The following is a 24,924-nucleotide window of genomic DNA, read 5'->3' as shown; positions in this document are numbered from 1 at the left end:
AAGAAATCATCTGTCACCAAAATGCCTGCAACAAACTCCAGCATGAAAGTTCACAGAGGGCAGAGCCTGGCTGCTGTCATCGCTGTGCTCCCAGCTCCCGGGACAGCACCAGCACATGGTGGATGCTACACGAAATATTTCCTGTATGAAAGGGTAAACCAAGCCCTCACCCAGCACATGATCCAGTGCTATGAGAGTATAGGCTCCCAGACCCCAGGGACTCATGGGAACCTGTGTTAGAAAAGAAGCCAAAAAAAAAAAAAAAAAAAGATAGCCCAACATTACATGTGTAAAAGGCCTAAAAGATAAGAAAAGCACTAAATATTAACGAGAGCCTTCTACGGTGTTGAAAATGTGGGCACCTTGTTAATTTTTCCTTTGCTTCTGATTTCCCCAACATTCTGAGTATTACTTTTACTTTAAAAAAATGTAATAAACTTCATTTTTGTTGTAAAGATCGTTTTTGTTACGTCTAAACTTTTGTTAGCCCCTAGACTTTTTAAAATTGTTGTTAGTATTGGTGGTCTGCTGTTCTATTCTACCACAACTACTATCAGTGGCTGCGGCTCCTGAAAAATGATGCACCTTTTACGAGCGCCTGTTAAGGTCATTCAACCTGACATTCCACTTGCTAGCAGCAGTAAGATCATAATGCCAGGTGCAGGGAGGGTAATGAGGAAAGTGTTGATAAAGTGAATTCCACAAACTATGATAGGCCAAGAAATTTTAAAAGACTGGAAATAATCACATATCCAGTAAGTGATTACAGTGGCTTTAGAGCAATGGTTCTCAACTGGGAGTAATTCTGCCTCCACCCTCAGGGGACATTTGGCAATATCCGGAGACATTTTGGGGTCTCATAACTGGGGGGATGGGGTTGCTACTGGCCTCTAGTGGGTAGAGACCAGAGATGATCCCACAGTGCACACGACAGCCTCTATCAACAAAGAATGATCCAGCCCCAATGTTAATGGCTTTAAGGTTGAGAAACTCTAATCATGTTTTTAGGGAGGTAATACGCTATCATCCTGTTCGTTAAAAATGCTTCCATAGGGACTTCCCTGGTGGCGCACTGGTTAAGAATCTACCTGCCAATGCAGGGTACACGGGTTCGAGCCCTGGTCCGGGAACATCCCACATGCCGTGGAGCAACTGAGCCCGTGCACCACACAGCTGAGCCTGCGCTCTAGAGCCCGCGAGCCACAACTACTGAGCCCACGTGCCACAACTACTGAGCCTGCGTGCCTAGAGCCCGTGCTCCACAACGAGAGAAACCACCTCAATGAGAAGCCAGCGCACCGCAACAAAGAGTAGCCCCCTCTCATTGCAACCAGAGAAAGCCCGCGTGCAGCAACGAAGACCCAACACAGCCAAAAATAAATTAATTTAAAAAAAAAATAAGAAAAAAATGCTTCCATAGATAAACAACACGGTCCTACTGTATAGCACAGGGAACTATATTCAATATCCTGTGATAAACCATAACGGAAAAGAATATAAAAAAGTATGAATATATCTATAGGCATAACTGAATCACTTTGCTGTACAGCAGAAATTAACACAACATTGTAAATCCACTCTACTTCAGTAAAAAAGTCAAAATAAAAAAAATCTTTTTTAATTTTAAAAAAGTTTAGGCAGATGCCAGACATCAAAGGTTAAAAACATGCTTCCATAAAACAGACATAATTGACAAGAAAGGTTAAAATGGAAAATTAGAAGCAACTATAGTGGTGGTCAGTACAAAGGTGATGTGGTAAAAAAGTAAAAACTATTTAGAAGAAAAGGCAGATGATTTTCTGACAAGTTATAGTTTATAAGGCATGCAGAAGTCCCTCTGCATGTATTTTTTCATCCCCAGCAGAAAGAAGCAGATGCCACCACTGTTCTCCACGGCCGATCCCCATCATTAACAAACAGCTCTCCCAGGAAGAAACCTTTTTATCCCTAAAGAACCCGTCCAACAGATCTGACACGCATCTTGTTGTTCAGTTCTGGACATGGATCCCTTTCTGCAAGTGGGCCTCTTCCACATGCTGGAGAATCACCATCAAATCATCCACCAGGCGAAAAAAATGAGAGTTCCCTTAACTCTGGCCCATGACTCTAACTTTCCATCCCTTTAATCATCTTTGCGGCTTCCCACGGAGTCCTTTCTGGATCCAGCCTCACTTAACTGTGGAACTCAAGACTAGAGGAGCCTGAGCCTGCTGAGCACAGAAAGAGCCTCGTGTTTGCAGAGAGCACCAAGAGGTAAAGTCCCATCTACCAGGAACTTGAACAAGGGCCACATATGGCCCTACGTGTGAGTACGTGACGGTGAAAGGGCCACGTTTCCAAGGTGCTGTGACTAATGGCTCTCCAGCAAAGACAACAGCTATGGTTTGGCATTCCAGAGATAGACTGAAAATAAGACATTTTCAGCTTCACGGGAGAAACTGATACCTTTTTAAACATGACACGTGAGAAAAAAATCTTTGCCTCATTTACTACTTTTTTCTTATCTTGGATCTATGTAAAATCTCTGCTCCTCAGTCCCCTGAAAGGGAAATTGGCATGGGATCGTTACTAGCTAAATGCTTACATCCTATTTCTATATTCGCAAAAGGGCGTCTAAGTCTGCAAATACAGGTAATGAATTTCTCCACCGGAGTACAGGACTTTTCTATATCCACGGAGCAGGAAAACAGCTTTTCAAACTGCTCACAGCCAAACACTCCTTGCTTTCCTGCAAACCATGTAAATGGCAGCTTCCACACTCTTATCGGTCTGATGGAAAGCATAAAGGTATTATTTACACCCCGTGTTGCCTCTTCAGACATTCCAAACATAGCTTCTAGGAGGGCACTGGGTTGGCAAGCTTAAATTTCTTCTCTAACCGGCTGATGACAATTACTGTTTCCCACTTGATTACAGTAATGGGTTTCAGCAAAATTAGTAAGCTCTCTCTTAGCAGGTGTGCCTGGAGCTACACAATAGGTAATGGATTCCGTGACATTTATTACTAGAGTGTTTAAATTTCAACCTTTGCTTAAAAGATTTTAAGGATTGAATAAATTTTTAAAGCCTGCTGATTACATTAATTTAAAACAAACCCAACCATACTATACAGCTTTTTTAAAAAAAATCTCATTATTTATAAGGCAATGGTCATGCCTAAAGGCACCTACCTGTTAAGCAACAGGACGTATAATAAAGAGAAGCATCATGGAGCACTTGAAGCACAAATGTACTTTCATGTCTAAAACATAAAGTCAACTGTTGCTTTGGGGGAGGGAAATATGTTTGAGCAACAAGCTAAAATTAGAGGCTATATAGCTCATTTAAACTTATTTTTATAAAGCCTTTGATGAAGATACTTTAAAAACATTTTACAAGCTACTTAACATAGCGAAGAGGTTTTAGAAATTCAAAGGGAGAGCCTAAGAAATAGTTAACAAAGGGCAGGGATAAGCTAAGGTGTGTTCCCGGTGGGGCGTTCTACCATCATACCTGAAAAAGTCCCCCTGGCAAACTTCACAAATGTCGTGGAAGTACAGTCATCAAGGGCACACGTGAGCCATGTCGTGGGCCCCGGTGTACCGTGAGATGCAGGGGTGCTGAGCCGGCGCGCATTAGTGTTTACCATGCGCCGCGGATGCGCTCTGCGGCTCCCTGCCCCCGCTGCATCAGGAAGTCCGGAGGGAACACCCTGGGGGAGCCCCGCTAAGGCCTGCTGCCCCTCCCTCCTGGGCCTCCAAAGACTCCCACCGGGCCTCTGCCTGTGGAATCCTCCTACGTCCCGCTCCCCTTCCAAGGCGCTCATCCCTGGGCCACCGGGAGCCCCGGGCTTCTCTGAGCCGCCCGTGTCGGGAACATCCAGCTGGGCATCATCCCCTCTCTGCTCTCCCAACTCAACAGCCTGCCCCTCAGCCCAGCTGATCCAGTTAGCGCACGAGGAGGAAAAGCATCCCACGGAACTGACTGCACCCACGTGGGTCTCTAACTGATGGCACCGGACATCGTGGCGAAGTGACGGGCTTGAGCGGCGCCGAGGGAGGCGTCTGAGGCAAAGGGCTCAGCATCTGAGCCGGTTAGCCTGCCTGGAAGTCTGTCTCTGCGAGCAGCTGGCCCGGCCAGCCCAAGCTCTCCCACCGCTTCCTGCTGAGCTTCGCCCAGCAAGTCCCTAAAAGGCGGAGCGCGTGTGTCCTAGCGGGAGCGGCCCAGGGGGCTGCTTGCAAATGTGGTGCTCGGTGTCCAGCCAAGAATGCCTCCGACAAGACACTGTCCCTCACGGTGTGACTTGGGGGCAGCAGCAGCAGCACTGACAGGGAGCTCGAGAGAAATGCAGAGTCTCGGGTCCCACCCCAGACCTACGGCATTCTGGCCAGACGCCCAGGTGAAACGGAATAAGCATTAAAGCGTGAGAGACCCTGGGCTGAAGCCCTCCGACCCTCGTGCACTCTGTCGAACCTCTTTGAGAATGTCGGGGCACAGAGCTGCTATTCGTCTCCGTGAAACGTGAGCCTCCCTGCTTTACTCACTTATGGCAGGAATCAGCTCCCTCCTCTGGGCGAACCCGATGAGGCGCTCCGAGTCCCTGGAGACGACCACGGGGAAGCCGTTGTAGTCGGTCTCCTTGATGAGCGTCTCCACGTCCTCGACGGTCATGCTGCCCTGGGTGAGCACGGACAGCGGCGGCTCCCCCCGCCTTGGCCGCATGACGTCAGTGGCCAGCGTGCGGTGGGTGAACTCGTCCTTCACGTCCAGGAACGGGTACCCATTTAAGTGGATGTGGGCCTCGTAGATGCCTTCCTTCCCAAAGGCATCAGCCACCCACTTGCTGGTCACGGCTGCTGCCATCAGGGGCACGATGTACTCGAGACCACCCGTCAATTCAAACATGATAACCACCAATGACACCGTCATCCTGGTAACTCCACCTGCAACCAAAGGGAGGAATGAAATTGCAGGACTCGACTCCACACCCACAAGAAGACATGAACTGTGGAAACCGAGAAGCCGGCTCTACCCTCCCGGCACCTGTTCTACTGAGACAGTCCAACACGGCGCCCAGGCTCGGACCTCTGGGCCAGAGGCCAGACTCGGTAAACACAGCCTTGCATCAGGAGCCGTAAGTCACATCTCCCTGAGGGGCTCTTCTCCCATGAGGGACAGCAAGTTGTCTATTCACCCAGGACCACACGCCTTGCTTTTTGGTGAGTGGAGCCTACTTGGGCTTTGCAGGTTTCTGACTCAGCAAGCATCGCTCTCTACCAGAACCCCTCGAGCTGGAAAATTGCAGAGACTATCCACTATTGTAGATGGTACAGCTGCAAGATGGTGGAGACCCCATCAGCCTGGGTCCCTGGATGACTGAGCAGAGAAAAGCCCTCTGCTACTCACATTACACACACACACACACACACACACACACACACACACACACACACACACACACACACACACACACACACACACACACACACACACACACGGTACCTAGGCAGGCGGCAGCTCCCACCATGGCATAGAGCCCTGGGGTGACGCAGTCTGCTCCGGGCCTGCACCAATTCCTAAAGATGATCCAGTCGTGGTGATGGTAAGCCAGTTGCTCCACGCCAATTCCCACCATCCTGCCTGCCATGGCCCCCACAGCCATGCTGGGGATGAAGAGACCGGACGGGATCTGCGGGGAGCGCAGGGGAAAGAAGCATGAGGGAAGGGGGCCCCGTTCCCGCCGCCGGGAAACTCAGGCCCCCCTCGACGAGCTTGCATTTTGCTTCGGTCTTCAAAGGAGGGGCAACGCTTCAAAACATGGGTCACCTGGGAAACCATGGGACCAGTGATTTCACCTGCTTGGTCGTATCTACTGTGACCTGGAGAAAATGCAATTTTACACTTTCATTTCCTCGCCTTCAAAAGCTGGCCTAGTTTGTCTGCTGTGGATAAAAGAATGATAAGCCCCACTGCAAATAACATTCAAACTGCACATCTGTCACTTGAGATACTCACCACTTTCTCTCTCTCCTCACATGTCATTCAGATTAGCTTTTAAAATTAAATGTCAAGCCACAGCATGAAAATGGAAAAGCAAGGCCTCAACTGTTCACAGGTCAAAGAAAGAAGCTAAAAGCATCAGTGTAGCTGCCCTGCATCTTCCAAAAACCTTGGCACGGGCTTACTGCCCTCTTGTATGTACAGTGGCCAAACACCTGTCAGAGAGAGATGGGGGGCAGGTCCGTCTTCCTAACAAAGTCCATTTTCCGAAAAGTATTCTGAATATTTTCAAGCCAGGCTAAATGCAGCAAAGAAACAGACCATGGAAACTGAAAGGCCTTGGTAATAGCGTATTTTATATTTTGCTGTATGAAAAACATGTTCATTTCTCTAGTGATCAGACATGTGCTACAGAACAGACTTGACTCTGTTTGTGGAGACTGCATGTGACCGCCGATCCTGACCAGGAGCTGCATTTATGTCACCCCTACCCCACCCCCGCCCCCCAGCTGTCATCAACCTGAGGATGCAAGTGGATCTTTACCCAAATTCAAGTTAAGTTTGGATTCTCGGGTGTGATTTCCAGAGTGTGAGACATTCCTGAGGAAATTGTTCCTTTCTCAGCACCCCTTATCCCCCCATCATTTAATCCCCTGTACCTTCAAAGCAGGCTTCTCCCAGCAGGCACCAGAAGAAAATAAATCCCTTTGCATCAGAGACAGTCACCTGTTTAATAACGTTCATCCTTCCTTGTTCTTAAGGCAAAAATTCAGGTTTGTGTTTGACCACTGCACCCAAGTGCACAGCTTCTCAGACTTTTTTTAATATTTATTTTTATTTATTTATTTATTTATTTATTTTGGCTGTGTCGGGTCTCAGTTGTGGTACGCAGGATCTTTCGTTGCTGCGCGCAGGCTTCTCTCTAGTTGTGGCATGGGGGCTCCAGATCGCGTGGGCTCTGTAGTCTGTGGCAGGCGGGCTTAGTTGCCCCTCGGCATGTGGAATCTTAGTTACCACTAGAGATTGAACCCATGTCGCCTGCATTGGAAGGCGGATTCTCAACCACTGGACCACCAGGGAAGTCCCTAGACTTTTGTTTTTTTTAATTCGTAAGAATACCACAAAAAGCAACAGTCATGGAATACAAGGGGGTTCTGGGGGGTTCCCAGCGTTCTGCTCCTGGCCCTGGGTGCTGGTCACACAAGTGTGTACGTTTTGTGAGAATTCACCAAGCTGTACACGTCTCCATATGAATGATATACTCCAAGCCTTAGCTTCTTCACTTGTAAAATGGGGTTCTAAATCTCTATTCCATAGGCTTGCTGTTTATCAAAAGCGTTGTTTCTTGTTGATTAAAAGAATGTCAAGTGCCCTGCGCATGAGAACGTTCAGTAAAGGTCACCTCCCCTTTTCCCCTCGTCACAATCTTATTCTGGGGACTAGGGTGCTATCCCCAGAAGGATAGAGGTTGCCTCCCTCCCCTGACACCTTCCCTCCCCTTCACTTACCTTCATGCCAAAGGTAAATATGGTAATGACGATTTTGAAGATCAGTGCCAGGGCCAGCTGCCACATGGCCGTGTAAACCCCGACCCCGGCCGGGCGGTCAGGGATGTCGTCCACGGGTCGCGTCATGTTGGGGTCATTGATGTAGTCACAGAGCTGGGAGGACTCGAGGGCCCCGCAGTCATTGAAGAGCTCGGATATGAGCTCGCTCGTGCTGCGGCGCGTGTAGGGGTTGGGGTAGGCGACGATGGCAGTGATGGCGGTCACCGCAATGACCTCCAGCACCGGGTACTTCCCCAGCTTGGTGGTTTTGCGCCTCCTGCACCAGGCGATGTTGCAGCGGATGAAGAGGGTTCCCCACAAGCCCCCGAAGACCCCAAGCAGGATGAAGGGGAAGAGCTCGGCCATGTACCAGGGCGTGTGATACTCCACGTAGAAGAGGACGAGGCGGCTGTTCCCAAAGGGATTGATGGATCGCAGCGTGAAGGCTGCCACCAGGGCCGCAAAAAAGGACCGCCACAAGGTCTTTAAGGGAAAGTAGTAGCTGACCTGCGACCAACGAACAGGTGGAAAATCAGAGACTGGCGGAAGAAAGAGCTGCCCAGAGCCCCAGCCCCTGATCAGCAGCCACCTGCTGGCATAGGCCACAAAGTCACACTCAAGACCAAAGATGGGCACTTCCTCAACCTAGGTGTGAGTATGGCCCAAATGCACTAACAAAGATATTTAAAGGACTCTATGTCTAAAATTGGAACGGATACTAGTCAAGGTGTGTTTGAGCTATTTTTTAAGAGAAATGAGAACACTTCATCATAATTCTGTTTATGGCACAGAGACCCTCCTAAAAGAAAAGAAACCTCTGATTTGATTCTCCAGACAACAGATCATGGGTTGAAACCCCTGGCCCAGCAAACGTATCTGGAGGGCACATGAGTTAAGAACGGTTTGTACATTTTTAAATGGGTGGGGGAAGAGAGAATTATTTTGTGACATGTGAAATATTCAAAAGAACAAGACTTAGTGACAAGTGGTAATGATATAAAATCCAAACTTCAGCATCCATAGGGAAGGTCTTGTTGGAAGGCAGCCATGCCACGCACGCGCGTGTTGTCTGCGGCGCCTTCCACGCTACAAGGGCAGAGCCCAGTGGTTGCGACCGAGCCCTGAGACCCACAAAGCCTAAAATATTTGCTACCTGGCCCTTTACAGACAACGTGGGCCAACTGCTGGACTAGATCCATTTGCGTTGCAAAACATAAAAATGCTTCATTGTGTTGTTTATGAAAACGAGAGAGGAGACTGCAAATCTCCCCCAGAAATCACACTGGCAAGTTTTCAACAGGACTCGAAAACACGTATTTCATGGCGAACACTGCGGCTCCTTAATGAGCTGCAGGAATCTCTCAATCCTCCTACGCATCTAGTCCTCAGAGGGCTAGAGAGGGAAGCCTCCTGCCGCCCCGACCCCCCATGTGCTCCTCGGCGCTCAGAACCACGGGGTCCTCCAGAGCCCACGCTCACCTCTTCCAGACTGAAAAGCACACCCCCGATCGGAGCACCAAAGGCAACAGAGACCCCAGCAGCGGCCGCAGCTGACAGCACCTGCGAAGCAAAGAGCTCCCCGTCAGCCCGAGGCCTTTCCGGCAAATCAGCGGGTACTGGTGAGCCCGGAGAGGGTGGGAGGGCGCTTCATCCTGCACCTGCTCACCTCGCGCCTCTTGCCCTCGTTCTTGCTGTACTTGGAGAAGAGGCTGCTGAAGAAGTTGCCACAGCAGCATGCCACGTGCACCAGCGGCCCTTCCTTGCCAAGGCTCAGGCCCGAGGACACCACCAGCACCAGGGTGACAGTCTTGATCAGCAGGGTCCACTTGCCCAAGTAGCCCCTGATGATGAAGCCACTCAAGATGGTCTTTATCTGAAACACAGGATGGAGAATGATAGGGAGTGAGCCGCTTCAGCGCCACGGCTAGGAAAGTAACCTCTCCCTCCTCTGAGAAGCATCTTTCAAACTGAGATTCACTAAATCATATGGAGGACAGGCTGCTTTAGTTGTTAATTTAGCTATAATTTTATATTGAGAATTTATATTAACGCCTAATTTTATATATTAATGGAACCCTGAAACAATTTCAATGCATAGTAAATCTTAATAATTCCGAGAGTAATGAGAGATCATAATGAGGACTGAGTAAGTAATTATCAGAGTCTCATTTTATTTATGGCATTTATCCTGTGCATTTTACCCTCTGTTGTGTTGAAAATTGATTTTAACTGTTCTGTATCTATTGATTTTAACTGTTAATTTTTCACTACTGAAAGATGGCCAAGATAAAGGGACATCTGGCTGGCTATGTGACAAAGCAAATACAACAAAATATCAATTGAACTTTAGATCAGGGCCGGCAAACTATGGCCCATGGGCCAAATCCAGCCCACGGCCTGTTGTGTATGACACACGAGCTAAGAGGGCTTTTAATGTTTTTAAATGTAATATGTAAACAAGACTACCGGTCTTTTAGTGAGAATAGTTCCTCAATTTTGCCTCTTGACTCACAAAGCCCAAAATATTGACTCTCTGCCCTTTATTGGAAAAGTCTGCCAACCCCTGATGCAGGCCAGGGGTATATGGGTGCTCAATTATTTCGACTTTCCTGTATGTTTGAAAATATTCTTAATACAATATTGGAAAAAGAAGATGCTCAACATTCTAATAACGCACCTCTGGGGGATGTAAGGGTATCTGGATCCACGGCAACCCCTTCCCTTCCGTTGAATCTTGCCCCCTGGTACTGAAAAGTACTTTGACTACAGGTGGAGCTGCCTCGTGCTCCACTTTCAGACCTGCAACTGTTTTGTAAATGCCAAATAATGGCTTTCTCCCTAAATGTGCACGTGAATTTGCATAACGCTTTTAGAATTCAACGGGGTGCCAATCTCAGTGATTAACTTCATCTACTGGAGTCCTCTTCCCCCAAAACAGGGTTCTTCTGGATACGGAAGCATCACCAATGGGTAAGAAACATTTTACCTTCAACCTCTCCTGCGACTGGCTGAAATGGAGTGAATGTTTACTGCCCAGCTAGCAATTTACAAGCCTGTAATCAGAGATTTATTAGACAGTGAGTGAGTCAGCTAATGAAATTCTTGGTCAGTATCCGTTTTCCCATTGTATAATACATAATGGGACAGTCTCAGCTCTTGTCACCGTCAGGATGTTTACATAACGTCAAAGAGCCTCCTAGTGGGCGCCAAGAAATCAGTTTCTCAAATAGCTATTACTGTCCTCCACCGGCGCTCTGTGGCATCACCTGGAGAATTAGGCACCAGTGAGGACGAGTTATCCCCCCACCCCGAGATCTGATGTAACTCGTCTGAGGTGTATCCTGGGCATAGGAGGTTTACAGCCTCCCCAGGTGATTCTAAAATGCAGTCCAGTAGAGAAGCACTGCTCTCGTCCTGAGAAGAGCAGTACAGGTATTCCTAATTACTCAATATTTAAGGGAGGTCCTGAAACACTCTTTGGCATCATGTCACCTGTGATGATTCGGAGAGGGTCGTGAAGTGAACTAATCCTAGCAATTTTACAGGGGTGTGACTGGACCATTTCCATCTCAGGAATTCTTGATAGAGATCTGTTTCTTAATTCAAGGAGGAAGACGAACAGTGAGTGAGCGTGTGGGCATCCGTTCTAAAGAACTCACTAAGATCCTTCCTAGAGAACACGAGTGAGGTCTTCCAGCTCTACAATCAGATGGTATTTCTTGAACTAGCCTTTAACTAAAGGCAGACAAACTAGCGGTGGTTAAACTGGTCTTTAACTAGTGCTAGTGGGCCTATTTGAGCCTGTGCTCTGGGGATCTCAGATCCCTTTATTTAAGGGACGTTTTAGTATGCCTGCCACAATCCTGCCCTTTTGTGTTGCCTAGAATAAAATTATCTATAATTTTTTGTCAGTTAGTTAATGTGGATTTGGACCCCAGGGTACAGTTGAAGAGCGTAATACCATTTAGAAAATTACAAGCATCTAAATTACCTGAGCCTTTGCCAGCCATGACATGTGGTGAATTGAACAATGTAAGAGGTATTTTGTAATTCTCTAAAATGACTTTATAAAATTGTCATGATCAAATTAGGGACTAAAGAAGGCAAATTCATTCCCAGTAGATGCCAAAATCCAATCGCTTGCTTTAATTTGGATCAACAGAGACTGAGTCAAGCAGGGCTTTAGGGCGATGTATTGCAGCACATTTGTGACTTGATGGTGGTAACTTTAAAACCTCTCTGGCAAATAAATATTTGTGAGAGAGTTCACATTGTATAGAACTGAAACATCAACTCAAAGTAAGTTCTAGGGGGGCATGATTACTTTTTTTTTTCTTTATTTTATTTATTTGGCTGCGTTGGGTCTTCGTTGCTGCGTGCGGGCTTTCTCTAGTTGCGGCAAGCGGGGGTTACTCTTTGTTGCGGTGCGCGGGCTTCTCATTGCTGTGGCTTCTCTTGTTGCGGAGCATGGGTTCTAGGCGCATGGGCTTCAGTAGTTGTGGCACGCGGGCTCAGTAGTTGTGGCTCGCGGGCTCTAGAGCACAGGCTCAGTAGTTGTGGTGCACGGGCTTAGCTGCTCCGCGGCATGTGGGATCTTCCCGGACCAGGGCTCGAACCCGTGTACCCTGCATTGGCAGGTAGATTCTTAACCACTGCACCAGCAGGCAAGTCCCTAGGAGGACATGATTTCTTATACGGTCCACAGTGGTTCTATGAATGAAGCAGATAGTAGTAGAGTCATCCTTGCCCAGTTCGCTCTAAGTTCTGAAGCCCAAGAACTAGTGTGCACTTTTAAATGTGCTTTGTAGAGCTAATACAAGAGCATTTATTACACAGAAAAGAAATGGTCTCTAAATTTGTATTTTTTTTTAATGTTTCAAAGGAGTTTTTGACACTGGCTGGGACCTGGGACCCTTTGCTGCAGTGCTGCAATGCTTGCACCTGGACAAACACCTAGCAACAAAATACAAAGAAAGTATAAGGGACTAAAAGTAACTGCATGCATGCCCAGTTGGGGCAAATTCTGGACAACAAGGTACAAAGAGACCAAAAAGCCCCACTGCCACTTCTGAAGAGCCGGGAGCAAAAGCAGGGCACTGCGCATGCCCCCTGCACTCAACACCACCAAAGGGGTGGGCAGACCCCCTAAGCCTCCCCTCCGGCCGGACCCCTGGACACACCCCTCCCCTCACCGCATATCAGGAACCAGCTCGCCCTGCCCCCCAGCAAGTAGGCCAGCAAGGGCACCTGTACTTGTTCTCCCTCCCCGCCTGCTGCAGCTCGGGCCCCAATAAAGCCTTGCCTGAATTTCTTGCCTGGCCTCTGATCACTTTCTATTGATTAAGGAGGTCAAGAACCCTGGTCAGTAACACTGTCATCCAAAGTAATCTAAATGTTTCAGAAGCAAACATTATAAAGGATGAGTGATTTTTTTTTTTTTTTTTGCAGTACGCAGGCCTCTCACTGCTGTGGCCTCTCCCATTGTGGAGCACAGGCTCCGGACGCGCAGGCTCAGCGGCCATGGCTCACGGGCCCAGCTGCTCCCCGGCATGTGGGATCTTCCCGGACCGGGACACGAACCCGCGTCCCCTGCATCGGCAGGCGGACTCTCAACCACTGCGCCACCAGGGAAGCCCGGATGAGTGATTTTTAAACTGTTCAGAAGTGCACTGCATTCAAAGTTTGTTCCGACACTGCCGATCACCTCCTACGATGGGAAGTTTATTTTCTAAAGATCTCATTTAGTATCTTTCCTGAAGTGAAGAATAGCCCTGTATCTCAAACTGAGTAGAGCTGTTTGCATGGTCCGTTGGGTTTTAACTGGAAGGACATCCTTTATATCCAGGAACTACTTATTTGCACTTACTTTTCACTCTGCCCCTCTCCTCCAAGAACTGGGGTAGGTATTGCACCCTTAGGTTAGGAATTTCAAGCTCTACTATAATAATAGGGAAAATTTTCTACTACTGAGTCATAATAACCAAAGCTTAATTATGAAATCTCCATTGGGCTCCTGGTACTTGAAAAGATTATTGTGAACTCTTTTATAAATAGAGACATGAACCTGTTACATATTATATACGGCTGAAAGCATGTTCATGTACCCACTACCAAGTTTAGGACAGAAGAGCAGGTACCTTTGAAAGCCCTGTTTGCTTCCTCAGTGGAACCTTCCTCCTCCCGCCTCCAATCATTCCCTTGCCTTTCTCTATAGCTTTAGCACATATGTATATCACTATACAGTATGCTTGTTTCATTTTGGCTGTTTTAGGGACTCTACATAAACAGATTCATACTTTTTTAGATATTCTTCTGCAACTTACTTTTTTCACTTGATACCGCTTTTATGAGTTTTATCCATGTCAGTGTGTTCCTTGTGCTTTGTCACACGGGAAACACTGCTCAACTCAGTAGTTTATTCCTTTTGAGTTCAGCTGTCACAAATAAAGATGCCCGCTTTGGACGAAGACCAGGTCCGGCCAGCCCCTCCCAGATAGAGTTCCCTGTCTGTCTAAGAGCTGAGCCACGCACCTCTGGTTCTTGGAAGGGGAAGATGGGATTGCCCCCACATCTTTTATTGCTGCTTTAAATTCCCCACCAGTTCCCCACTGGCCATCTCCTTATTTTGATAGGCGGCTGGAGTCCAAAAGCGCGTGCTGTTGGGCATTGCGATCAGAAACCGAGATGCCAACAGTCATCTGTTCTTTTTAGTGTCCCGGGTGCCTTCGGTCTTCGATATCCAATAAAACGCAGTCAGTTCTGCCTGAACACTTGTTTGGAAAACCCAAATTTGTTCCAGTGTGATTCATGCAGTCAGGGCAGAACTTGAGCATAATGCCAATTTCGCATCTGTTTCTGCACAATTTCATCTGGGAGAAACACAAGGCGGAAAACTGCAGCTGCGAATCGAGCCGTGCAGGGCTACACAAAATGCACACAGGCACACGCCTCAGACGACTCCCAGCTCACGCATGCACTAGGGGAGTATTCACACATTTCTTAACCATTTAACGTGTGTCTAACTCTGCTACTGCTTTTATGAGGTTCCCGTCTTTTTCATGTGTCACCAGTGAAGTTTCTGAGTGCTGTGCCCCTCGCCCCATCTTCCCCACAAGCTCTGTGGTTTTGATGATGCAGTTTTGTGATTTTTAGGAATGCATATGGTGCCTTAGAGCAGCAGTGGCTGTACCGAGGAAACAGGATGGTATTGCAGCTTATTTTTCAGGCTCCTGCAGCAACACGCTCATATAAACCATCCAAAGTTCAGCATGAAATAGTCTTTTTTTTTTTTAATCTTTTCCTGGATCAAGACAATGTTGAGCTTTCCTTTCGATGATCCTTTAATTACCCCAGCCCTTTGCATGAACTGCCCAGACCAGCGGCGGTGCTGGCGACACCACCAAAGAGTGTGGGTGCACTGCCATGACCGCTCACATCTTTATCAACTCGGCATCTCCACCGTCTATGGGCGCTGCTGAAGCACCGACTTGAAGGAGAATGGAACAGCAATGATTAGAATGATCATCTAAGTGCTTTTAAAATGATTTCTGGCTAAAAGTTTTACTATGTGGGCTTTTCGGGAATTTGCTCAAGCATCGTTATTCTAACCCAGCAGATCTCCTTGGTTTGAAGTTTGGTCTTGGGCATTCCTCCTGGTCGATGAGGTCACTTCCCTCATACTCTGGTTACAAGAAAGTGCTGAAAAATATTTATAAGAACTCTAAACTCACAAGGGTGCATTCACGGCACATGTACTGAACGTGGAATTCATTTTTTAAAGATTGCTATTACCCTGTCACCAGAAGAGCAAAACGTGGCGAGGGAGTTTACTCATCAGTAAGCTTTCTGAGCAGTAAACCTCCACCGTTGTCCTCTTTCACGTTCCATCATAGACGCACTTATGAGTTACTAGAGTGCCACGTTTGTGTGTGTGGTTGATGGACTCTGACTCCACAGGCTTTAAGAGTTATGCCTGGTTTGTAAAGACAAGAATTTAAGCAGCTGAGAAGCAACAGAGCATAAAGCCAGACAGCTGGATTCGACTCCCAGCTCACCGGCTTAGTGACCTTGGGCAAGTTACTTAACCTCTCTGTGCTTCAGTTTCCCCAACCGTCAAATGAAGAATAACAGTACCTACCTCATAGGCTCCCTGTGAGGACTAAATGAGTGAACAGATGTCCAATGCTTGGAACCGTGCTTAGCACAGAAGTACCACGTAAACATTTGCTATTCTTATTATTGGCACAAAAGAAATTCATTCAGCCCCCACTCACCTCGGGTATACCAGAGCCACAGGCGTATGGTGCAAATACTCGTACCAGGGAGACGGCCAAAAACGCAAACAGCAACGCCCACAGGATGTACATTAGGTAATTCAAAATGTAAGCGCTGGCACCCTAAACAAGACACAGAACAAGAAAGAACACGTAAGCCACCGCAGAACCGAGCGACGCACCTGCCCCTCCGCCAGGCAGCTTCTCTCCGGGTCCTGTGTCAGCGAAGAGGCAGGGTTGGCTTTATCAGCTGCTGCTATTGCTACAGTCGGTTCACACACACAGCGCTGGCTGCTTCTCTGGGAGCTGTGTACACACACCTTCTACCAGGTGAGATCTCAGCAGTCATAGAAACTGTGAATGAGGCTTGGTTTTAATGGCTCCGGGCCCTCAAGTTAATGAAAGGTGTAAGAGAAAATTCTGCCTTCGAGCCCCGGGAAGGTTTGTTTGGTCTCGTGTATGGTGGATCAGCCTCTTTGCTTTCATGAAGGCCACATCCGTGCCGCAGCACGCAGCTGCCCTGCCAATGAGGAAGTGTGGGAACTGCATTTCAGAATACTGCTACCCAGATGTGGTCCCTGGACCTGGGCGTGGGCTGGAAATGCAGAGTCTCAGGCCCCGCCCCAATAGTTCAAATTATCTGATGTGTGGGGAACATTTTCTGAACCAAACACACAGTCTGAGGTCTCTGAGGCTGAGGACCTGGTCTGTGGGCAGAGACCACAATTCTCCAGGCCTCAGCTTCTTGCCACCATCTGGATGCCGCACGTGATGGAGAGGGAAAGTGAGGGCACCTACAAGCCAGGCTGTGGGCACGGCTACACGTGTGCCTGTAAAATGCAAAAACATGCTCCACGAGATGGCTCTAGCCTTAACAATCACAGATATTCACACCCTATGTGGTGAGAAATCAGACAGAGAAATACATTTCACCTAGTGAAAAATGGACTTTTTTGAGACTAAAAATAACGTCTCACCCTTACTAACAGTAATTCTTTGAATCAAAGTATAAATCTTAGAAATGGCTGAAAAGCTAGACAGCCATATTTCCCCCCAAAATAGGAGAGAAGAAATCAAACATGGCGCCCAGCCAATTCTGCCTGCCCACCTCCATCAACTCAAGTAGAGAATTTATTTTTGTATTTTTGGAAGTAATGGAGAGCACTGAGAATGTGTGAGATTTCAAGATCCCGGTCTACTTCTGAGATTTGAAGGAATTAATTTTCAACTCCACTGAGAAAGAGGTTTAGCAAATGGCAAAGTGCATTCCAAATGTCTTCAGCTGCATTAAGTCAATCGGGCAAGAGAGCGGGAGAGGGAAGAGGAGAATAAAGGGATCACATCTATCTTCCAAGAACACTTCTAGCTTGAATGGTCCTCACATTGCCCCTAATGTGAATCGTTCCAACCTAACTCCCCCTCACCTGGGCTTCTGATCTGTCGATGACCCACAGTCATTGTGGTAACCACTGAATTCGGTTAGAAACTAACCCTTTTCCCCAGCTAAGATGTGTATGTGGATCTGAAGCTTGGAGTGCCATGAAGGCAAGCAACAGGTCTGTGCTTCACTGCTACATCCCCTGGGCCTGGGATATTCCCATCACAGAAGGCCCACAAACATCCTCTGTAACGTGCTCCTAAGATGCACTGGAAGATGGTAACTTAATCCACAATGAGCCAGCACTTCACACCTGTTAGGAGGGCTATAATCCAAACCAGATAACAACTGGGGTCGGTGAGGATGTGGGGAAACTGGAACCCACATACACTGCTGCTGGAGTCTCAAGCGGTGCAGCCACTCTGGAAGAGAGTCTGGCAGCTCCTCAAAAGGTTAAATATAGAGTTGCCATGTGACCCAGCAATTCCCCTCCTAGGTATCTACCCAAAAGAACTGAAAACATATGTCCACACAAAAACCTGTAGACAAACGTTCAAAGCAAAATCATTCATAATAGCCCAAAAGTGGAAGCAACCCATGTTACTCAGCTGATGAGTGGAGAAATGAAATGTGCTCTATCCAGACAATGGAATGTTATTTGGCCATGAAAAGGAATAAAGTACCAATCTATGGTATGACACGAACGAATCTGGAAGACATTACGCTAAGTGAATGAAGCCAGACACAAAAGTCCACAGGGGCTTCCCTGGTGGCGCAGTGGTTGAGAGTCCACCTGCCGATATAGGGGATGCGGGTTTGTGCCCCGGTCCAGGAAGATCCCACATGCCGCGGAGCGGCTGGGCCCGTGAGCCCTGGCCGCTGAGCCTGCGCGTCCGGAGCCTGTACTCCCCAACGGGAGAGGCCACAACAGTGAGAGGCCCACGTACAGCAAAAAAAAAAAAAGTCCACGGACTGTATGATTCCATTTACATGAAATGTCCAGAACAGGGAAATCTGCAGACACAAGAAAGTAGATTCGTGGTTGCCTAGGACTGGCAGACTTGGGGGGAAATGGGGAGTGACTGCCGTTCCGTACAAGGATTCTTTGGGGGCGATGAAAATGTTCTAGACATTCACAGAAAGACAGACAAGATGAAAAGGCAGAGGGCTATGTACCAGATGAAGGAACAAAATAAAACCCCAGAAAAACAACTAAATGAAGTGGAGATAGGCAACCTTCCAGAAAAATAATTCAGAATAATGATAGTGAAGATGATCCAGGACTTTGGAAAAAGAATGGAGGCAAAGATCGAGAAGATGCAAGAAATGTTTAACAAAGACCTAGAAGCATTAAAGAACAAACAGAGATGAACAATACAATAACTAAAATGAAAAATACACTAGAGGGAATCAATAGCAGAATAACTGAGGCCGGAGAACAGATAAGTGACCTGGAAGACAGAATGGTGGAATTCACTGCTGCAGAACAGAATAAAGAAAAAAGAATGAAAAGAAATGAAGACAGCCTAAGAAACATCTGGGACAACATTAAAGGCAACAACATTCGCATTATAGGGGACCTAGAAGGAGAAGAGAGAGAGAAAGGACCAGAGAAAATATATGAAGAGATTATAGTTGAAACTTCCCTAACATGGTAAAGGAAATAGCCACCCAAGTCCAGGAAGCGCACCGAGTCCCATATAGGATAAACCCAAGCAGAAACACGCCAAGACACATAGTAATCAAATTGGCAAAAATTAAACACAAAGAAAAATTATTGAAAGCAGTAAGGGAAAAAAGAAAAATAACATACAAGGGAACTCCCATAAGGTTAACAGCTGATTTCTCAGCAGAAACTCTACAAGCCAGAAGGAAGTGGCATGATAAAGTGACGAAAGGGAAGAACCTACAACCAAGATTACTCTACCCAGCAAGGATCTCATTCAAATTCAACAGAGAAATTAAAAGCCTTACAGACAAGCAAAAGCTAACAGGATTCAGCACCACCAAACCATCTACAAAAAATGCTAAAGAAACTTCTCTAAGTCGGAAACAGAAGAGAAGAAAAGGACCTATGAAAACAAACCAAAACAGTTAAGAAAATGGTAATAGGAACATATATATCAATAATTACCTTAAATTTGAATGGATTAAATGCTTCAACCAAAAGACACAGGCTTGCAGAATGGATACAAAAACAAGACCCATATATTTGCTGTCTACAAGAGACCCACTTCAGACCTAGACTGAAAGTGAGGGGATGGAAAAAGATATTCCATGCCAATGGAAATCAAAAGAAAGCTGGAGTAGGAATACTCATATCAGATAAAATAGACTTTAAAATAAAGAAGGTTACAAGAGACAAGGAAGGACACTACATAATGATCAAGGGATCAATCCAAGAAGAAGATATAACAATTATAAATATATATGCACCCAACACAGGAGCACCTCAATATATAAGGCAACTGCTAACAGCTATAAAAGAGGAAATCGACAGGAACACAATAATAGTGGGGGACTTTAACACCTCACTCACACCAATGGAGATCATCCAGACAGAAAATTAATAAGGAAACAGAAGCTTTAAATGACACAATAGACCAGATAGATTTAATTGATATTTATAGGACAGCAGATTACATCCAAAAACAGCAGATTACACTTTCTTCTCAAGTGCGCACGGAACATTCTCCAGGATAGGTCACATCTTGGGTCACAAATCAAGCTTCAGTAAATTTAAGAAAACTGAAATCATATCAAGCATCTTTTCTGACCACAAGGCTATGAGATTAGAAATGAATTACAGGGAAAAAAACGTAAAAAACACAAACACATGGAGGCTAAACAAGACGTTACTAAATAACCAAGAGATCACTGAAGAAATCAAAGAGGAAATAAAAAAATACCTAGAGACAAATGACAATGAAAACACGATGATCCAAAACCTATGGGATGCAGCAAAAGAAGTTCTAAGAGGGAAGTTTATAGCTATACAAGCCTACCTCAAGAAACAAGAAAAATCTCAAATAAACAATTTAACCTCAGCTAAAGGAACCAGAGAAAGAAGAACAAACAAAACCCAAAGTTAGAAGAAGGAAAGAAATCATAAAGATCAGAGCAGAAATAAATGAAATAGAAACAAAGAAAACAACAGCAAAGATCAATAAAACTAAAAGCTGGTTCTTTGAGAAGATAAACAAAATTGATAAACCATTAGCCAGACTCATCAAGAAAAAGAGGGAGAGGACTCAAATCAATAAATTTAGAAATGAAAAAGGAGAAGTTACAACAGACACCGCAGAAATACAAAGCATCCTAAGAGACTACTAAAAGCAACTCTATGCCAAAAAAATGGAAAACCTGAAAGAAATGGACAAATTCTTAGAAAGGTATAACCTTCCAAGACTGAACCAGGAAGAAACAGAAAATACGAACAGACCAATCACAAGTAATGACATTGAAACTGTGATTAAAAATCTTCCAACAAGACCTTCCCTGGTGGCGCAATGGTTGAGAGTCCACCTGCCGATGCAGGGGACATGGGTTCGTGCCCCGGTCCGGGAAGATCCCACATGCCGCGGAGTGGCTGGGCCCGTAGGCCGTGGCTGCTGAGCCTGCGCGTCCGGAGCCTGTGCTCCGCAACGGGAGAGGCCGCGACAGTGAGAGGCCCGCGTACCGCAAAAAAAAAAAGAAAAAAAAATCTTCCAACAAACAAAAGTCCAGGACCAGATGGCTTCACAGGTGAATTCTGTCAAACACTTAGAGAAGAGCTAACACCCATCCTTCTCAAACTCTTCCAAAAAATTGCAGAGGAAGGAACACTCCCAAACTCATTCTATGAGGCCACCATCACCCTGATACCAAAACCAGACAAAGATACTACAAAAAAAGAAAATTAGAGGCCAATATCACTGATGAATATAGATACAAAAATCGTCAACAAAATACTAGCAAACAGAATCCAACAACACATTAAAAGGATCATACACCATGATCAAGTGGGAGTTATCCCAGGGATGCAAGGATTCTTCAATATACGCAAATCAATCAATGTGATACACCACATTAACAAATTGAAGAATAAAAACCATATGATCATCTCAATAGATGCAGAAAAAGCTTTTGACAAAATTCAACGCCCATTTATGATAAAACTCTCCAGAAAGTGGGCATAGAGGGAACCTACCTCAACATAATAAAGGCCATACACAACAAACCCACAGCAAACATCATTCTCAGTGGTGAAACACTGAAAGCATTTCCTCTAAGATCAGGAACGAGACAAGGATGTCCACTCTCACCACTATTATTCAACATAGTTTTGGAAGTCCTAGCCACGGCAATCAGAGAAGAAAAAGAAATAAAAGGAATACAAATTGGAAAAGAAGAAGTAAAACTGTCACTGTTTGCAGATGACACGATACTATACATAGAGAATCCTAAAGATGCCACCAGAAAACTACTAGAGCTAATCAATGAATTTGGTAAAGTTGCAGGATACAAAATTAATGCACAGAAATCTCTTGCATTCCTATACACTAATGATGAAAAATCTGAAAGATAAATTAAGGAAACACTCCCATTTACCACTGCAACAAAAAGAATAAAATACCTAGGAATAAACCTTCCTAGGGAGACAAAAGACCTGTATGCAGGAAACTATAAGACACTGATGAAGGAAATTAAAGATACCAACAGATGGAGAGATATACCATGTTCTTGGATTGGAAGAATCAATACTGTGAACATGACTGTACTATCCAAAGCAATCTACAGATTCAATGCAATCCCTATCAAACTACCAATGGCATTTTTTATGGAACTAGAACAAATCATCTTAAAATTTGTACGGAGACACAAAAGACCCCGAATAGCCAAAGCAGTCTTGAGGGAAAAAAACGGAGCTGGAGGAATCAGACTCCCTGACTTCAGACTATGCTACACTAATCAAGACAATATGGTACTGGCACAAAAACAGAAACATAGATCAATGGAACAAGATAGAAAGCCCAGAGGTAAACCCGTGCACCTATGGTCAACTAATCTATGACAAAGGAGGCAAGGATATGCAATGGAGAAAAGACAATCTCTTCAATAAGTGGTGCTGGGAAAACTGGACAGCTACATGTAAAAGAATGAAATTAGAACACTCCCTAACACCATACACAGAAATAAACTCAAAATGGATTACAGACCTAAATGTAAGAGTGGACACTATAAAACTCTTAGAGGAAAACATAGGAAGAACACTCTTTGACATAAATCACAGTAAGATCTTTTTTGATCCACCTCCTAGAGTAATGGAAATAAAAACAAAAATAAACAAATGGGACCTAATGAAACTTAAAAGCTTTTGCACAGCAAAGGAAACGAGACAAAAAGACAACCCTCAGAATGGGAGAAAATATTTGCAAACTAATCAATGGACAAAGGATTAATCTCCAAAATATATAAACAGCTCATGCAGCTCAATATTAAAGAAACAAACAACCCAATCCAAAAATGGGCAGAAGACCTAAATAGACATTTCTCCAAAGAAGACATACAGGTGGCCAAGAAGCACATGAAAAGCTGCTCAACATCACTAATTATTAGAGAAATGCAAATCAAAACTACAATGAGGTATCACATCACACCAGTTAGAATGGGCATCATCAGAAAATCTACAAACAACAAATGCTGGAGAGGGTGTGGAGAAAAGGGAACCCTGTTGCACTGTTGGTGGGAATGTAAATTGATACAGCCAGTATGGAGAACAGTATGGAGGTTCCTTAAAAAACTAAAAATAGAATTACCATATGATCCAGCAATCCAACTACTAGGCATATACCCAGAGAAAACAATAATGCAAAAAGACACATGCACCCCAATGTTCATTGCAGCACTATTTACAACAGCCAGGTCATGGAAGCAACCTAAATGCCCACTGACAGAGGAATAGATAAAGAAGTTGTGGTACATATATACAATGCAATATTACTCAGCCATAAAAAGGAACGAAATTGAATCATTTGTTGAGACGTGGATGGATCTAGAGACTGTCATACAGAGTGAAGTAAGTCAGAAAGAGAAATACAAATATCGTATATTAACGCATGTATGTGGAACCTAGAACAATGGTACAGATGAACCGGTTTGCAGGGCAGAAGTTGAGACACAGATGTAGAGGACAAACGTATGGACATCAGGGGGTAAAACCGCAGTGGGGTGGGGATGGTGGTGTGCTGAATTGGGCGATTGGGATTGACATGTATACACTGATGTCTATAAAACTGATGACTAATAGGAACCTGTTGTATAAAAAGAAAAAAAACAACTAATACTAAACTTTCTTTGGGTTATTTGTATGGAAATATGTTAATATAAATGTTTCAGACATTACATGAAATTCCTAAAAATCTTATATGTTCTGGTATAATGTTATAAGTCATAATTCTAGTTATTACTTTAAAATGTATATCTCAGAAATAACTAAGTTTCCTTGTCAATTGCATTATTATGAACTTTCATCAAATCTTTAACTGTGGTCATTTTTAAGTCTTTTGTCATTTACAGACAGTTCTGGGTGTACTCTGACGCTTTTGCAAAAATGTTCCTATAAAAGGGTTTCAGCTTCAAGGAATTCATGGAAAAGACTCTGACAAGTACAGGTTTCTGGTAACTGACTATACTGCTGAACTGAATGAATAAGCATTTTCAGAACTCTAATGGAAAACTGATGCATTCATAAAAGTGCTAACAAAAGATCAAGATGAAAATAATTACATGGGACTGAGTGAACTGATGAGGATGATTATAATTTTTGCGACTTTCTGTTTGAATGAAAAATAAATGTTAAAAAAAAAAGTTCTAAAATTCGATCGGGGTGATGCGGCACAACTCTGTGAATATCCTAAAAGCCACCGCATTGTACCCGTTAATGGGTACACCCCACGGAGTATGGATCATGTCTCACTAAAGCTGTTATTAAAAAACAGTAACATCTTTTCTTCTCAATCAGAAGGGATAAAAATCAACCCTATTTCTTCAGCATGATCAAGAGATCACTCTCAGTAAGAAAAATAAAGCCAAACAAAAGGCTTTAAAGAAAATACATACATCGTGCACATGAAATAGTGGGAAAGGATTTTCCAAGTGAAGTTTGAACCCTAGAGCTAGAAAAAGCCAAGTGGCAAGTGGCACTCGTAGTAGCCACGACGACGGTCAGGACAGACCCTGCAAGGTGAGAGCTCGGACGTCCCCCAACACCAGCCACGGGGCTCCCAGCCAGGACCCGCCCCTGCACCCACCTCCGACTGTTTCACCAGCAGCTCCGACCACTTCTGCCACAGGGGACACTTGTCCCTGTCCTCAAACGTGGTCTCATTGGAAGTCCAGCAGCACTGCTCGTGGCTGTACCAGAAGGCGGACAGGCAGATGCCCTCCTTCAGGTCTGTCATCCAGTCGACGGCGAGATCGATGACCCCGGCCAGGGTGCCTGGAAGAAGCAGCGAGAGCCACTCAGAAGGACGGCCGGCATGGGCCAGGGTAGCACGTGCGCCCGGAGGGCCAGGCGGAGATGCCCGTGCCCCGGGCTGCCACGCACCCAGGAACCCTCTTTCTTCAGTCTTGAGGTCACCTGAGCGAGTGGCAGGGCACCAGGTGTGGCAAAAGTGGTGCCCAGCCCAGTGAGACACAAAGGCCAATGATACGCTGTCCTCGGGGGGCTTCGATACGGTGGGAGGGAGAGACCCGCAGCACTGAG

General features: G+C 45.5%; 1 protein-coding gene and 1 long non-coding RNA gene across 8 annotated transcripts in view; one reads left to right on the top strand and one right to left on the bottom strand.

The window, feature by feature from the left end:
• Nucleotides 1–24,924, bottom strand: part of CLCN4 (chloride voltage-gated channel 4) — a 456,505-nt gene that overhangs the window by 12,627 nt on the left and 418,954 nt on the right. For all 6 annotated transcript variants that reach the window (XM_082680601.1, XM_082680600.1, XM_082680603.1 and 3 more), the window contains 7 exons: nt 24,470–24,657; nt 15,800–15,922; nt 9,193–9,399; nt 9,006–9,086; nt 7,488–8,033; nt 5,482–5,668; nt 4,524–4,922 (listed from right to left, as the gene is read on the bottom strand). In XM_082680601.1, coding sequence (XP_082536727.1) covers nt 4,524–4,922; nt 5,482–5,668; nt 7,488–8,033; nt 9,006–9,086; nt 9,193–9,399; nt 15,800–15,922; nt 24,470–24,657 — 1,731 coding nt within the window. The remainder of the gene's footprint in view (nt 1–4,523; nt 4,923–5,481; nt 5,669–7,487; nt 8,034–9,005; nt 9,087–9,192; nt 9,400–15,799; nt 15,923–24,469; nt 24,658–24,924) is intronic.
• LOC309839080 lies at nt 10,376–13,205 on the top strand. 2 transcript variants are annotated; one of them, XR_014298457.1, is made up of 4 exons: nt 10,376–10,496; nt 11,134–11,238; nt 12,409–12,561; nt 12,975–13,205. It is a non-coding gene; the product is annotated as an uncharacterized lncRNA (long non-coding RNA). The 2 variants fall into 2 exon arrangements; XR_014298458.1 differs by lacking the exon at nt 12,975–13,205 and having other exon boundaries at nt 12,409–12,758.

The sequence above is a fragment of the Grampus griseus genome (assembly GCF_964374135.1).
Source record: "Grampus griseus genome assembly, chromosome: X".
NCBI classification, from domain to species: Eukaryota; Metazoa; Chordata; class Mammalia; order Artiodactyla; family Delphinidae; genus Grampus; species Grampus griseus.
The sequence above is the reverse complement of the archived record's forward strand: the minus strand, read 5'-3'. Positions and strand labels throughout refer to the sequence as shown.